Source organism: Ciconia boyciana, chromosome 2 (assembly GCF_034638445.1).
Source record: "Ciconia boyciana chromosome 2, ASM3463844v1, whole genome shotgun sequence".
In the NCBI taxonomy this organism is placed as follows: domain Eukaryota; kingdom Metazoa; phylum Chordata; class Aves; order Ciconiiformes; family Ciconiidae; genus Ciconia; species Ciconia boyciana.
In genome coordinates this window covers 137846933-137863337 of record NC_132935.1, presented here as the reverse complement: position 1 = coordinate 137863337, position 16405 = coordinate 137846933, and the positions used below count along the sequence as shown (strand labels likewise).

The 16405-nt window shown below is 41.4% G+C and overlaps 1 protein-coding gene across 1 annotated transcript in view; it reads left to right on the top strand.

Annotated features, from left to right (window-relative positions):
* The window catches only part of SCIN (scinderin), a 53998-nt gene that overhangs the window by 10495 nt on the left and 27098 nt on the right, over positions 1-16405 (top strand). The window contains exon 4 of the mRNA XM_072851478.1: positions 9218-9367. Within this exon, the coding sequence (XP_072707579.1) occupies positions 9218-9367 (150 nt within the window). The remainder of the gene's footprint in view (positions 1-9217; positions 9368-16405) is intronic.

The following is a 16405-nucleotide window of genomic DNA, read 5'->3' as shown; positions in this document are numbered from 1 at the left end:
TACCCTTCTTCCCAAGGGAAGAATGCAGATGGTGAGGTGATAACTGTATCTCAAGTTAAGTGAAGACTGAAGGTAAACTGCACTCAGTTGTTCATCCTTCCCATTCCTATAGTGGTGCTTATAAACTGATTTTATGAACAGCCAAGAGGTTGCTGGCTTGAAATTTAAGAGCCTGCAGTGTGCTTAAAAACAACTTGTTGTGCCATCGAGCAATCAATGTATGTGCTTCTCAAGGGCTTCATGAATCAAAAGTGAAAATTGTGATGTTAGAACTCAAAAGTATGAGACTGAATAAAGCTGTTGTGATCATGTACCTGTCAGTATGCTCCTACTTGAACTCCTGACATAACAGGTATGTCAAAAGGAAAAAGATTGCTGTCTTGCACAAAGACACAAGAAAAAATACATCACACAAAAAGACTGGCTTTATGACAGCTGCTTTTCATAGAAACTGTTAATTTGCTATAGATTAAATTGTGTTTACAAGAAGAAAATTAACTTCTGCTTTTTAACAGTAAAAGACCAAGAGGACAGATACTTGCTTTATGATTATGACTACGGGGTATGATTCAGCATCACATTGCAACCTTAAGCACAGTTGTAGTTTTGCTTGCTTCTGTAATCTCCCTGCCTTCTTGCCTGCACTATCTCTTCTAGGTGGCTTTGCTTCTCTTCCTTTAGAGAAACCAGTTCACAATCAGCATATTAATCGCTTTAATAAAGTTTGAGTGTAAACAGGACTGGAAGAGCAGATTCTTGCATGTTGGGAGTTCATCACTGGAAGTTTTGTCTTTCTAGTTGCTTTCCCTGGCACTAACAACTGACTAGTCATGTCCTTTTTCCATGTTTTTCATTCACGTGTTTCTCCTACAACTAATATCTTCCCCAGTTTCCCCCAGCTGAGAGTTAAACTATTGCTCATGCTGTAGCAGGGAGTTGCCAAACAAGTAGCACAGCTTGAAGAACTGAACTGCTTTAGTTCTTTATTAACTTTATGTACTTACGAACAGCTTAAGAATGTGGTTATATCTATGCACAGTGCATCTTAGTAAGCAAGCATCTCATTTTTCGGTATATCTGTGAAACATTATTTTTAGAGCTCCAGGAGTGTAAACTCCAGCATTCTGGAAATTGTTATAGTCCCAAAGTCATCAGATGGAGAAAAATAAATACTAAGCTTTTTTTCCCCCCACTTCAGTTAGAGTATTCAGAGTATGTAGTTTTCCTTCATACTCTATGGACTGGAAAGCTTCCCTTGCCTCAACTTGTATGCAGAAAAGTGGCTGAAACGGAGACCATCATTAAAGCTTGAGGTGGACAGGACATACATGTATGCACAAGGATTCAGTTAGGTTACTTTTCTTCCTGATGCTGTAGGAAATCCAGATGTTTTGCTGCTTGAGCTGTTGTTACTTAGAATGAATACCCGCCTGGTACTCACCCTCTAATGCACTGTGGTATAGCAACAGCTATTCCCAGAATATACTACCAAAACAGGTGTGAGAAGAGAAATGAATGTAGTAAGTGTATGGCTGTGGTACATCTGACTTATTTTTATTCTGACAATTTGTTCCAGTTGAATCAAATGGGAGACTCCAAGACTGGTTACAAAGACACCATTGTAATTATACCAGGGCCAGGCTCATGGTGGCCTCAGCAGCATTCTGGCTGAATGAATTCAGAGTTTGTTTCGGATTATCAAAACTCCACAACTTTCAAAGGTTCACTGTATTACAGTTTCAATAAATGTAAAAGGCAGATTTGATGAATATGTGAAATGATTTTTTTTTTTCCTTTTCCCTGCCTGTATCAATAATTCAACAGGCAAGACAGGAAAAAACACTGAATAATTTATGGAGAAAAATGTCTCCAGAAGCCTCTATTAACCTGGTTCAATCCAAATATTCTTCTTAATATATTATGCCAGTTCCTAAAAAAACTCAGTGTCAGTGAACTGACAAAAAGTGCTGTATCCTAGTCACTTTTATTCAGTTTTACTGTTCAGTTATTTTCCCTACCATTTGGACTTTGTTTTCTTGATTTAGCACTCTTTTTTTTTTTTTTACTTAAAGAAAAAAAAAAGCTCCACACTCTTGCTTTAGGCTCTGTTTTATTTCCAAAAACTTGGTGTTTGAATGACAAACACCAAGGTAATGTGCATTTGTTTTACAAATACTTTTACTGAGAATTGAAGTCATTGGAAGCATTTCTGTTGTTTGCAGTTCATATAAAAACTTTTTTCCAAGTCTGTTTGTATTTTGTATTGGCATTTTTCCTTTAAATCTGTTAACTTTAATTTAACTAGAGACTATACTGTAACAACAGTTTTGGCTAAAATGAACTCTTGCCTTATCAGAACAGCTGTTATATTAATGACCATGAGAATGAATGGGGTCTCAGCTAAGTGCATGCCAATTATTTGATAGTAGCATGATAAGTTATGTATAAAAGCTTTGCCAATATTTGTGCATGTTCAATCTGCCTTGAGCTTTGCTAGGTTTTTTTCTACTTCCCTCAAGCAGTAGTATCTTAGGCTCACTCACTAATGTGAGCATTAGGAGCACAGGCTCCTTTGGGCACTCCTGCATCGCAGCTCCTCTCCTCCTGACCCACCTTTCTTTACAAGCCTCATCAACCTTTCTTCTACCTACCCACTGCGAAACCACTACAGTGGCTTTCTGTGATGTGGTTATTTGCCCAAGCTCTGATCTGCTTCTATCTAATAAGCAGAAGCAGCTGAGCCTAAGAAGAGAGGGAATTAAGGCAATAATAACTTTACAAACCTTATTTTCTTGCTGTTAGCCCTTTGGTATGAGTTGTGGGGGTAAAGAGAACATAGTATGGTGTTTCACATGAGTGAGCAGATTTAGGTGAAGCCCTTTTTTTTTTTTTTTTTTTTTTTTTTTTTTGCGCTAAGCCCCTCTGCTTCATAGCTGTGCCTCTGTACCTAATGTTGTGGTTTATAGGAATAGAAGACAACATCCCGACTGACGTACATTAAGTCAGCATAAGTTAAGTCATGTTGACATGACAGGATCCAGACTATAGATTTAGCTGACTCGAGAGTGCTAATTTTTTTTTTTAATTGAGGTGCAATTACATTCTGGGAGTATGTTCTGGTGTAGATGTGGGCAAAGGTGGACAGGCTTAGGGTGCATCAGGGCCTGCCAGCAAAAAAAATGGAGGCACACCAGCTTGTCCTACTTGGCTTAAAGTCTTTCCTTAATGAAAGCTTAATTTTTTAAAAATTTTATTTAGATTTTAATATTTTAAGATTAGTGAGACTTAATCTCTTAAACTTTTCTCTGTTATTTTCTACCAAAATTTAAGTTTTGCACAAATTTCCTTTGAATTAGAGTTTTGAAACCCATTTAATTTGTTTAGCTTTTTAATGTCTCCTCATGTAAGAGAATGCAAGTCAGCAATTACAGTATAGGCCTGGAAATTAATAGGTATTTCAACAAAGATACAGGTTTAAGACACTTCATGACACGTTCAGGACATGTTTGTAACTAGAACAAGACTGTGAGTTCTTCACAGATTCAAGCTTCTTGGCTTTTGCTTTCATTGTCCTGGCTAAGATTCACAGAAAAGACACCAGAATGCAGAGTATATTTTCATTTGCCTCCAAACTGAGCAGGCTGCCAGTTGAATACAGAGGTGACTATGTGTTAGAAGGGAAAATTTGTTTTTTGTCACTTCCAAAATAAGCAAATTTTATTGTTTGTTTTTCCTTCTCTTGCTCTACGTGCCATTTGGGGCTGGAGCAGGAAGGCAGGAGGTGCACTTTCACAATCCCCCCCCATACAGGGAAAAGTGCCAAGGTACTATTTCTCAGAGTTACACATAAGCCATGCATAATCATCCTGCTGCACGGTTCTGTATAGAAGCTAAATGTTGGGTCATTTGTAATGTGCTGTAGGAATCTCATGTGACTTGCTCAAGGTCACTCTGCAGGCCAGAAGCTATCAGGAATAAAAGCAGTGAATCCTGCCACTCTCAAACTAGAAGACCAAACCATGTCCCCAAAATGTGCAGAGAGGAGAGACCTTGCTATGACCGCAGTGTGCATGGCACAGACCCAGTTTGCCTTCCCGACCTCCCTCGGGAGCTCTAGGGTGGTCATTGTGATTATTCATAACATTTTCTCATCCTCAGCTGCTAATTGTCCCACTGTGATCTGACAAGTATATTGATATCAACAACCTTTAATATCATGTAACAGAATAGCTCTCTTCCATAGCATCTCTCTCAAACTCTGTTGAAGAGATTAAAAAAAAAAAAATACTGCTAGTACAAACTTCTGAAAATAAAATGGGCTTGGCACAGGAATTACTGATGAATGAAGTTCCTTTTTTTTTGAGGGGAGTGAACACTTGAAGTCTATTTTCATTTTAATGGAAACATTTTTGTCAGCCTGCCAATTCAAAATAAGGTTAGCAAAACAAGCCTAAAAATAGTGAAGGTGTAGTACAGCTAAGAAATTGTGAAAGCACTGAGTGAGCTAAAGCTAAATACCATATTATGGCCCTACTTGAGCACTTTTATTTAAAAATAAATGCATGAATAATAAAATACAAGCCAAAAGCTCAGTGGACATGGTTAGATAACTAGCTGACTGTATTTCAGGTAAATCCAGATCTAAATATTAGCCTTGTCAAGAAGTGGCTTTAACTTTTAAAAATCTCTTTCTCTGCTTTTAATTTGTTAAAAACCCAGTCTGCCTAGAGATTGAAGTGGGTAAGTTATATCAGGAAGACAAACGTGTAAGTATCCAGCTGAACTTCTACCATGAGGCCTCAAAATTAGATACATTTAAAAATAGAGAAGATTATTTTACCTCAGAAGATAAAATTAACTAAATCTAAGCTCCTGAGAGCTTGTAGCACTGAATGCTTAAGATATTTGTTTAGTGCTCATAGTAAATACAGTAAAATATTATATACTTTGGGACACTGTAATGACTTGTGGCTGCCCGCTTCCTTCTATTAGATTATATAGTATGTGAAGTTTAGCTTTCGGGGTTTTAATAAAGAATACTGTCTTTATTCTCTAGTGCTGAAAATAATCAGATTCTTGTTTCTCTAGCTTTTAAAATCAATATTTTTAAAATAACCACGGAAGATGGAGCTTATAGGAATGGTATGGCTCCATGTGGACTCCAGATCAAGGATGTTTTCAGACAGTGCTTGTTGATTCAAGTTTTCTTATGCGGCAGGAGAAAACCTTACCACACAAGGTTTCTCAAGGTTACAGCTAACAAAATTTCATATTTGTTTATTTTAGTTTAAGACAAAAGTATTTAGGCCGCATTACTTTGTGGGAATGTTTCTGTAGTTTAGGAATGTGGACTCCATAAGGAAAATAACGAAGTCTGCAAATAAAAAAATCTGAAATCCATTACTGTAGATTTTTAAAGGTCTTTCTCCTTCCTCAGGCTGATCTGAAGCCTAGAGCCAGTGGACTGTAGGAGAGCTCAGTTTAGTCACTCGCTGACTGAAGGCAAACTGGGAGAATATGCTGCGAATGTGGGGTAGCTAGGGTGCACCATGCAGTGGGACCTTTAGGAGATGCTAAGAAAAGAAAATGTGAATTTCTTGTCTGAGAAGTAAAGGTCTTTGTCATTTGCAGTGACAATTTAAGTCTCGCAATATCCTTTGTGGTCAGTACAGTAAATACTACTCATTTTGTAGATGAGAATACTTGTTTGAGGTTGCACGGCCAGTTACCAGAAGAGCAAGAGAAGGCTGACACGTACAACTGAAACTGAACTCCCCCTGGGGAGGTTGGCTGGGGGGCAGCGACCGCTGCTCGGGGGCGGGCTGGGCATCGGTCAGCGGGTGGTGAGCAACTGCATTGTGCATCACTGTTTTGTATATTCTTTTATCATTACTATTATTTTCCCTTCCTTTTCTGTCCTATTAAATTGTCTTTATCTCAGCCCAGGCGTTTTACCTTTTTTCCGCTTCTCTCCCCCATCCCACTGGGGGGGAGTGAGCAAACGGCTGTGTGGTGCTTAGCTGCCAGCTGGGGTTAAACCACAACAGCAGCGTACACACTGGGATAAGGCCGTAGCTGCCTAACCTCTTCAGCTAATTCTCTACATATGTCTTCTTCCTCTTCCTTACTGCTTCTATAGACTGTGGGAAATAAAGAATTCCTGTTTATTGCTGCTATATCTCTAGTGACTTCTGCTTTCTCACATAGCTTCCAATAAGCTCAATTAGTAGGAGGTAGGCCAAGATGAGAATGAGTAAGTTTGAGTGCTGAAGTTCTCAGAAACTAAAGGAGTCTGGGTTTTGGGAAGTCTCCCAAAATTTGGGAGAAGATGGCTGAAGCAGTGCATGGCTATAATAACTATATTAAAAAATCTGCTCACATTGAAACTTTTGACTTTCTACACACTCAAGGCAGTCTTTCATTAATTCTTCAGAAAACTCTGTTTCCCCAAGTATGCACAGATATTTTCTTTTCCTGTGGAAACATCGAAAGTCGGATTTAAGATAAGGTTCAGACCTGAAGCCAAGTATGTCTCCAGATTCTGGATACTTAGTAAACTGACAGTATTTAAACCAGAACTTGGAAGCAGATTTTTTTTTTTCTTGTCTTAAGCCTACAGTCAAGTTGGTAAAGGCAAGCTCAAAACCTCACAGCTTTCATTGCATAACATCTGCAACTTGAAAGGGATCCAGTTCTGGGAATCTGTGTAATGCTGACGTAAGCTTAAAACTTTGTCTTTGAAGGATGCTTCCAAAGGGAAGGGAAGGGAACTTGGCTGTGAGATAACTGAGTTTGGGGGGTTTTTTGTGTCCAAGCTGGTGAAAAGTAAATATCGGAAGTTACTAGTGCTGTTTTGTATGCAGACAGCATCAATGTTAGCTTTTTTCTGAAAGTTTGTGTCTGCTAGTACTGAGAAGCTATACTTCATCTCTCGCTTGTCTCAAGCCACCATTTCAGGTGCTATTAGTAGTGGTCAGTACTAACAATAGTGGTCAGCAGAAATAGCTTAAAAAGCTTTTTTTGAATGAAACAGGTTTTCATCTGAAATCTAAGTTTTATACAGTTGTATATACATCGTAAAACTAACACCCCAGTAATTTAGTCAGTGAGGGCTCTGATTAAATCCTTGTTATTTGCATTGTAGATGAACACAAACCAGTTTAACCTTTTTTGAAGTTGAAAATGACTGTGTACCTTTATTGCTGTACTACTTGGGCTATTTGATAGAATCATGTGAAGAAGAATCAAATTACTTTCTTCCAGAAGAAAGGGGGGGGGGAAGCAACCAGCCAAGATGGTTAATTTCCTTTGACTAGCTCCTTCCAGCTCAGCCTCTAGCGGCTCTGCAGCTTATGTTCTGCCTCTTCTTCCTAATTTTCATCAAGAATGAAATCTAAATTCTTTATTCTGAAATACTTTGCATTCAGGATGAATAATGGGACTTGCCAAAACTGGGGGTCCTTGGTCTGTGGTGTGACTGGATTAGGTGACCTGTCTTAGGCTGGTTCTGGTTATGCTCCTTCCTGAGAGGTGCCCTGGGAACATGCCCCATTCTGGTTGAATTGTGGTTTCCCTGTCATGTGCAGGTCATGCACATGCCTTCAAGGAAGGCCCTGAAGGCCTGTAAGATGATATCTAGGAGTGGGCTACTGCCACCAGAGCACTTGCTCATCAGCATGAAGAGCCGCTGCGGCGATGTTCGAGGAGCTCCTTGTAAAGGTGGCAACCACAGGGGTTGCATTGTCCCTGTGGCAGCAGCTTACTCCTAGCTGCTGCGTTTCCTGAATGGAGGCATCTTTTACACGTCTCTTGTCTTTATTTTAGTCAGTTCCTGAGGCAGGAAGGGGGACCAGGTGTATGTCTGTCTTCTGCTGAGGAGAAACTTGGTGGTTTAACTGACCAGAAAAACTGTGTATTCCTCATCTGTAAAGCTTTAGAAGTCATTTATAAAGACATTTGTGATAACTACAGTTGGAAGGGCTTGCATTAATCTGAGGTTAATAAACTTTTATGAGCATTGGATCAGCTGTACACTGAGGAAAAATCTTCCAGTGAAGAAGACTTTTTATTGAAAGCACCTATGTCATCTGTTTGCACTTGAGCTGGTTTTGTGGTTTGATGCAGCAGAGTGCATGACAAATATCCTTATACAGCAAAAAGTCACCAAAATAAAAACTGGATTGAAAGATTTAACTTTACCTTTGAGTAGCCGATACAGTCAGGGTTTTCCTTGAAATTTTGAAATTACTTTGTTTCTTGCCTGTTGTGGTTTAACCCCAGCCAGCAACTAAGCCCCACACAGCCGCTCACTCACTCCCCACCAGTGGGATGGGGAAGAGAATCTGAAGAGTAAAAATGAGAAAACGCGTGGGTTGATATAAAGATGGTTTAACAGGTAAAGCAAAAGCCACGCACGCAAGCAAAGCAAAACAAGGAATTCATTCACTCCTTCCCATGGGCAGGCAGGTGTTCAGCCATCTCCAGGAGAGCAGGGCTCCATCACGCGTAATAGTTACTTGGGAAGACAAACGCCATCACTCCAAATGTCCCCCCCTTCTTTCTTCTTCCCCAGCTTTATATACTGAGCATGACACCATATGGTATGGAATAGCCCTTTGGCCAGTTGGGGTCAGCTGTCCTGGCTGTGCCCCCTCCCAACTTCCTGTGCCCCTGGCAGAGCATGGGAAGCTGAAAAGTCCTTGACTAGTGCAAACATTACTTAGCAACAACTAAAACATCAGTGTGTTATCAACACTGTTTTCAGCACAAATCCAAACCATAGCCCCATACTAGCTACTATAAAGAAAATTAACTCTATCCCAGCCAAAACCAGCACATTGCCACAGATGAGAACCAGCACTGCTGAAGTAGCATAGAAGAGGAACTGCCAGATATAAAATAAAAACAATTTGCAGTAGCAAATTTAGGAGTTTCAGGTTCTTTAGATAGCTGAAGGTATATCTGTATTTGGGATAAAACTCAGTCAAACCAAAACTCTGACTATTCTGAGACTGAGCCATCTCCTAATATGTGGATGCTAAATTATATTACATAAATATCTTTCATATTACAAATAGCAAATCTCTTCTGGAAAGTATTTCTGAATGATGCTCTGGTGGTTTAGATGCAGTAAGATAATTATTAATAAAATATTAATTTCATAATTTTGTTCAGTGTTGAATCTTATTGCTAATGTGTGTGCTTCTAATTATTTTAGGAAATCTATCAGTGGTGTGGCTCATCATGCAATAAATACGAGCGGCTGAAGGCTACTCAGGTTGCTGTTGGCATTCGGGACAATGAACGAAATGGAAGGTCTAACTTAATTACCGTGGAAGAAGGGAGCGAACCAGACCGTCTCATAGAGGTATTGTAATATGTGTACCAGTTACTGACATAGCTGTGAATAAAATGCATTTACACCTCAGGAACGAAATAGGATTGGGCTCAAACTTTATGTTCTTCAAGGACTCCAGGAACGCAGATTTAGGGTATGGCAGGCCAGTTTATACTTCTTTTCCCTCCTTATCCAGGCAGTATTAAGTTTATTGGGAAGTAAAGTCTGAGATAATCAATCATCTGGGAATGCTTTTTTAAGAACTAAATGTTTGCTTTTTTGAATTAGCTGTAGGGTGACTGATTTAACAGGAGAGCTCATACCTGAACCACACTGTCTGCCGCTCTGTATGAGGAAAGAGCCACGTCAAGGTGGGACACACCAAACAAGAGGAAGTGCATAGAATTGCTATGTCTAGGACATCAACAGATGTAGCAAATTGCATGAAGATGCATGGGGACAAGCACACTGCTTTGCATCACCGCTTCTGCTACAAACTCTTATGCATCTAGCCTCTAGTAACCCTAGTGAGCCCCTTCCTCATATGTTTAGAATGTTTAACCATTTATTCAAATACAGAATTCAGATTTCAGAACTGAGCTGATCAAAGTAGAGTGCAATAAAAAATTTCCCAATTTATGGAGTTTTCACATCTTGAAAAAATTATCAAGCACTCAGTTGTTGGAGGCCACATACTAATAAAAGCATTGTCACTTGGCATTTGCGTGCTAAATTAAGCTTTTTCCATTAATTCTCTAAAAAGAAGGAGGAGGGAAGCAGGGTTATAAAGCAGTGCTTCAATAAAATGGAGAATGTACAATTAGAATATTAACTTGTACTTCAGGAAGTAATGCTAATGGTGCATGCAGGTATGCCATTATTTTTGATGGTGCTTACATTCAGTTTTGTCATATGGAGTATAACTACTTATTGCCTAAGCAGCAAAACATGGCAGGGGCTGAACCAGCAGCCCCTGTGGTGATGCCTTTGGATGATCTGTCCATCTGCTTGCAAAGACTTTTTGCCTGTGGGTGTGAGTACAGAGGTGGCTGTGCTCAGAAGTAGGGGAGGTGGCACCCCGTGCACCAGAGATTTTTGAAGGGAAAAAAGCCCCCAGTCCTCTATCTGCCTTTTTACTTCCTTGTACAGACTTCTCACACCAGCTCTGATGTGGCACGTATTTTACACCTATAACTTTTATGAAGAGAGCACAGGTTGACAATTAGAGCCCAACCTCCTGCTCCTTATTTGAATCACGGTATTGGGTGCAGCCCGCTGCGGGGCACGGCTGGGTGGCACCGTGGGAACCTGCTGGCACGGTCCCCTGGCAGCAGGCTCCTACTGCCAAGCCCATCCCAGGATTACCGCTCGAGGCTCTGCACGGGGTTTCCAATAAGCTCACGTGCGATTTGGGAGCATTGATCGGAACAGCTGCACTTTGCACCCCTTATCTGACCAAGGTGCAGATGCAAAGTCAGACTTCAGTGCTGCCACAGCAAGGACGCGGGCCCGCCGCAGGGATGGCCGTCAGGAGGCTGGCTGCCTCCTGCCCCTGACAGGCTATGGGCAGCAGGGATCTGCTGGCCTCGCCCCTGCATCTGTTTGCCAGACTTTTTCAGCTGTGTGCAACTGTTGTTTTGTAGCAACCTTGACACATGATTAGGAGCAGGAAAAACGCCAAGGCTGAATTTTGATCCTGTTATGCATTGTTATTGTATCAGGGAATAAATCTTTTCTTCGCTTGCTCAGCAGTGTATGAAGAAGTTTCTGCTTTTCCTTTTGGATTGTGAATATAGAGGGAAGAAAAATGAGTGGTTCAATGCAAGTAGGTTCATTGCTTTTATTGCCACCACTGATTTGAGTGAGTTTGTCAGCAGCCAGGGCTTGCCTTCTGGCCTGCATCGTGCTAGGTAGCCTTGCTTTTGGAAGTCCTGCTCACATAACGGGGTCTGCAGCTCAGCCGTGGCTGTGTCAGTCCAAGCTCTGAAATGTGCTACTAATAAGCCAGGAGGGTAGTTAACCTCACAAACATATAAAAGCTGTTAATCCCCATTCCTGCTCAAATTGTGTCTCGTTCCTGGTGTTCTTCGTTTTGATATCTCCTTGCTGCCACAAAATTATCTCTAACTTGCTGTAGCGCTTGCCCAGGCTGACTGCTCTGAAACTAGCATTGTGCTTGTTTCTTCCCTCCGCATCAGGAAGGATGGATTTTTGCCATCTCCAGCTTTCTTAGAAAAAGGTTGATTTATTTTCTAGTGAAAAAGAATTATGTACTTTTAATATTAATTTTGTCACCTGGTATGTCACTGAAATCAGAATGAGATTTCCTAAAATTATCTCCTCTGAGAAATGTCAGGAATGAATTCCCATCCCCTGAGCTAGAAATACATCTCCTTCTGTATCAGTGGCTTAACTTGCTCATGCAGCGCTGCCAGAAGAGTGTTCCCCAGGCAGGGGCTGACATACCCACCATGAGTACCAACGTAAAGAGCCGATAGTCATCTTATCCCTGCTCCGTAAACAGTCGTGACTCCCAGCCAGTAAAGCAGGACTGCTGTGCCTACACCCCACCACTGAGACAAGACACACAGGCTGATTCAACAAACCCTGCCAGACTTCTCTTCTCCCGCTATGGGATTAGCAGAGGCTGCAGTGGCCATGCCAGGCTGGTGTTTCCCAGCCAGCCTGCTTTCCCGTTGGGAGCTGGGGAGCTGCGGGTGAGGCGAACTAGTCTGACAAGGGTGATTGCCTGCTCCCAACTACCATTTTTAGCAAGGACCTGGGCACAGGATGGCACTGCTTGAACAATTTGCCCATGGGAGAGAGCTGTCTGGAGCATGCTGTAGGGCTGGATGAATTGCTGTGGCAGGCCAGCATGACCCAGCTCACTTGCCCTAGGACAGGAGAGTGACTAGAAGCTGCATACGTGAGTAGTTTTGACAGCAGCAAGCCCTTTTTTCATCTGCTGTAGTGACCAGGGGCCACTTGGGAACACACAGTGACTGTCCGATGCTCATGCTCCAAAACGCAGCGTGTCTGGAAAGCTCAGACCTGCAGTGGGTGCATGAAGGTCTCGTAAGATGCTGCAGGAATCACTAGAACTCTTTGACTGTGAAGACAAGGCAGAAACTTTCTGTGCAAGCATGTCAAAGGTATTTAATCTACCTAGTTTCACCTCCACGTTTGCACTTTAGGTGAGGTACTGACTGGCAGGTTTAAATAAGCAGTGCTGTATAGGGTTGCTGCCTTGGAAATTTAAAAAATAAACTGACCGCTGTGGACAAATTGCTGCTGTTGCTGCTCAGTAGCTGTGACTGGTCCCCACAGTCGCAGCTGCCTGTAGTAAAGTACATCAGATGCCAACTCTGCTCTGATTTTCACATGTAAACAGCTGAATAGAGTTACTCATTCTGCTGAATCTTAGGCCTGAATGTTCAAATTGTGTTACAGGAAGTTTTTCATCTGCATGGGACCAATCCAAAAATAGTTCTTAGCAATGCTTCAGTCAGTTTGGCTGCTGTAGAGTGACCACATTAGGGTTAGAGCTAACTACACTTTTTTTTTTCCTTTAACCAAAAGTAACACTAAATATATGGTTTCAAAGCTAACCTAGAACCAAAATCTTCTAGGGTCAGTTGTTAGCCCTGTTGGAAACCCCTTTGGGCCAACCGCACCGACACTGATGTTTGTCCTTCTGGCTGCTTGCAATGGTAAGCAGAGATCTCTCAGCACCGTGTTTGTACGCCCAAGAGATCACTGAGATCACCAAGGTCTGAGAGAGCAGCCCCAGTAACAGGTAGTCACGCTCAGGACCGAGAATTTTCTAATTGTGGTTGGAATCTCTGCTCTAATTCTGAAGAGAGGACCAAACCAGGGAAACTAAATTTTAAAAATAATTTTCCATGATCTCATTATTCAGCATTGTGGGAAATGGTGAGTGGGATGAGTGAATGAGTGAGGTACCCTGTTTCCTTTCTCCAGTGAAGTTATTGTCCACCATTTAGCAAGTGAACGTGTAAGCTCTGCCTTTGCTGTTAGAGTAATGGCAAACTGGAGAAACAAGGCATCGGAAATGTCTGTTTTTGTGAAGTTTTCTAGTCGTTCAGCAAGATGAAGCTGATTGCAGTAATGCAGAAAACACAGAAATTCAGTTCTGAGTCACCCAAGGGAAAGATGCAAAGCATCCACTCCTCCATGCGTAGCACACCAACACCTTGGTCTGGTGTCATACCTCTAGGGATGAAGTAGGAGCGGAAGAGAGTCTTAGTGTATTTATTTTACTCTATTTGTGTAATTTTAAATATTAGATACCCTAAAAGATTTTTAGATTGACAGTACTGTTCTGACTACATAGACTCATCTCCCCAGGATAGATTTCAAGTATCTCAGGCAGCTGTGACGGTCTGTCTGCAGGGTATAAGAGCCAATGAAAAAGTAAGGTAAACTGAGCTTTAACTAAACTAAGTATTGAGCCTGCATCTGTCCCTTCTACTTAATCATGAAGTTTTCAGCTAACACTTTTCAGAATGGTTCTTGTTTTCTGTGCAGTCAAAACTGATTCTTAGGGCAGTTTTATTGTTTCCCCACAAATGACACCCTTAAAACTGCAGCTCTTGGTAGCCTGCGATTGCTGCAGTTTTTACTGCCGAGGCTTTTGTCTTTTGTTTCATTTTTGTAAAGGTTTTTGATGTCACGGCTGAAACAATGAAACCTGAGAAATGTGACTGCTGAGGTCTAAAACCACAAGAAAATGAAGGATCATGTTAGTATGCATCTTTGAAATTACTCTTCTGCCTTTAAGCAAAAAGTGCTATGACTTTTGTTTGCTCAGCTTTTGCAGTTGTGTGCCTGGTTTTGTTAGAGTTCTAGTGGCCTTACAACAGGTGAGTGCAAACTCACTTCTCATGAAATACTTGTGTAAATATTCAGCTAGTTTAAATATTGAGCAACAGAGGGAACCGATTCCTCCTTTCTGATAACACAGCCTCTCTCCTCCCTCCTTTTTCTTTCGAGCTGCTAAGAAATGCTTAATCCTGAGAATTCCTGAATGCCATTGTGTTCAGTGATGATTGTTTTTGCCTGTGGTGTGAATAAATACTATGCATGGAGGTATGGGAATGGTTTGATCATATTACAGCCAGTCACACCTTTCTACCTCTGTAACTGGAAAGGGACCGGTAGCACTACATGGTGCTAACTCAGTCATGTGGATAAAATGTCAAGAGCACAGAAAATAAGAAGAGCCCATTGCAAATGCAAGTTACAGAGGGCGCTTCTCTAGAGACCCAAATAATGCAAACATCACCACAATGTCAAGCTCCAGCAAACCTTAAATTAGCTGGGTAAGTCTCTGGGTATATGGACAGAAGAGCAGGACCACCCCCTCCTTTCTTGTTGAATTCAAGCCCCTAAAAATTATTTGCTACAGAACAAAGATAATTTCCTCGGGCAGCACAGAGCACAGTGAGGTAGCTGGGAAAAACTAAGGCTGGCTGTGACTTGTGACTAGCATAAATGGGTTTGACAATGCAAGGGCATGCTTCTCTGAAGGAGCTAGGCAAGTTCCTCTGGCCTCTGGTCCTATCACATGGATCATTGCATAAGGCTCGAAGAGCAGTACGTGCCCCGCCGGTTTGGTACCTGCTCCTTTCCCAGAGCCAGCAAGAGTAGGACCTGCCATCACAACTCTGTAAAAGTAAAAATTGCTATTGCTGCTCTCATAACATTTGCATTTCTCCTTGCTTTTGGTTGTATTATGAGGTCAAGTCATGCTAAGGAGAGGTTTGTTTGTTTTGTATACAGAGGAGTGGAGGAACAGTGGGGGTGAGGGCGATGCAGGAGGAAGAGAAGGAGGGGTAATCAAATTGCAGGCATTTGTTAGGGATTAAACAATTGTTTAATCATGTAGCTTGTACACAGTTTTACTCGAATGCTATGAATTCATATGCTATGAATTGCATGTCACTATTCTGGTCCAGCCTGATCTGTTCACTAGCAAGAAAATGCCCAATATGAAAATACAACAGTGAAGTCACATTAGGCCAAAACATGCATGGCTTTGGGAATATGCAAGCCAAAGTAGTATCTTTTGTTATCTAAATTGAGACAGTTGGAAAAAATGGACAAGCTTCCAGGGATTTTTGTGAAATAAATACTAGAAATTAGTTTCAGTCCCAGGGCAGGGCAGACTTTGAACAGTCAGTGCAAAGAGAAAGAAGTGCATTGAGAGAGGGGCGAGGACAATGGAAATTGTACCAGTTCCCAATGCAAAGACTGAGCTATTCGGTCAGACACACACAGAGAAGTTAACTACATTTTCATGAGAATGCAAAGACTTAAGAGAGCTAATGGGCAGAAAATAGCAAAACTACTAGCTGTAGTTACTAGCTGTAGTTGCATAAGCTACTCAGATGAACAGACAACTTTCTCAGGCTGCTTTGAAACTATGGGTCAAATTTACCCCTCAGGAAAACAAATACACTTCTTTACTGGAATGGTTTTGGATATTTGCAGGTGTCAGCAAGAACACAATTTGGGTCTTCACATTTTGAATAGTAAGAGTTTGTAGGATACGAACCCAAAATAGTCCAGGGGGAAAAATACTATACATGCTTGTGCGCATTTCACAGCAACATCTGTCCAATCTGAGGAGTGGAAGTTTATTAATCATTACAGTGTTTAATTAAAATTTTTGATGGGCTATGAATGTGGATACAAAGTACAAACCCCTTGATCTGCAGGGAGCCAGTTTCAAGCTGTCAAAACTGGGCATCCTATTTTCTTTCTAATTACCGAGTGTATCTCCTTCATTAAGGACAGTCCTTTTTCTTGACGCAAATTCCCATTTAAAGGACTTAATTACGCAGCCTGTACTCAGATAAGACACACATGGCTTGGATTTCAGTATAGCTTAGCTGCTTTGCACTAGCCGAGCCTTTGGCCCAGTGTTTTCCCCAGGCCCAAGTAGAAAATCAGGAGGGGTTTTGCCCGAGAGCAGCAGAGGGTAGTAGGAGGACTCTTCAGCAACCTTGTGAGTTACCCATAATGTTCTTCAAGCTGCAGTTTTCA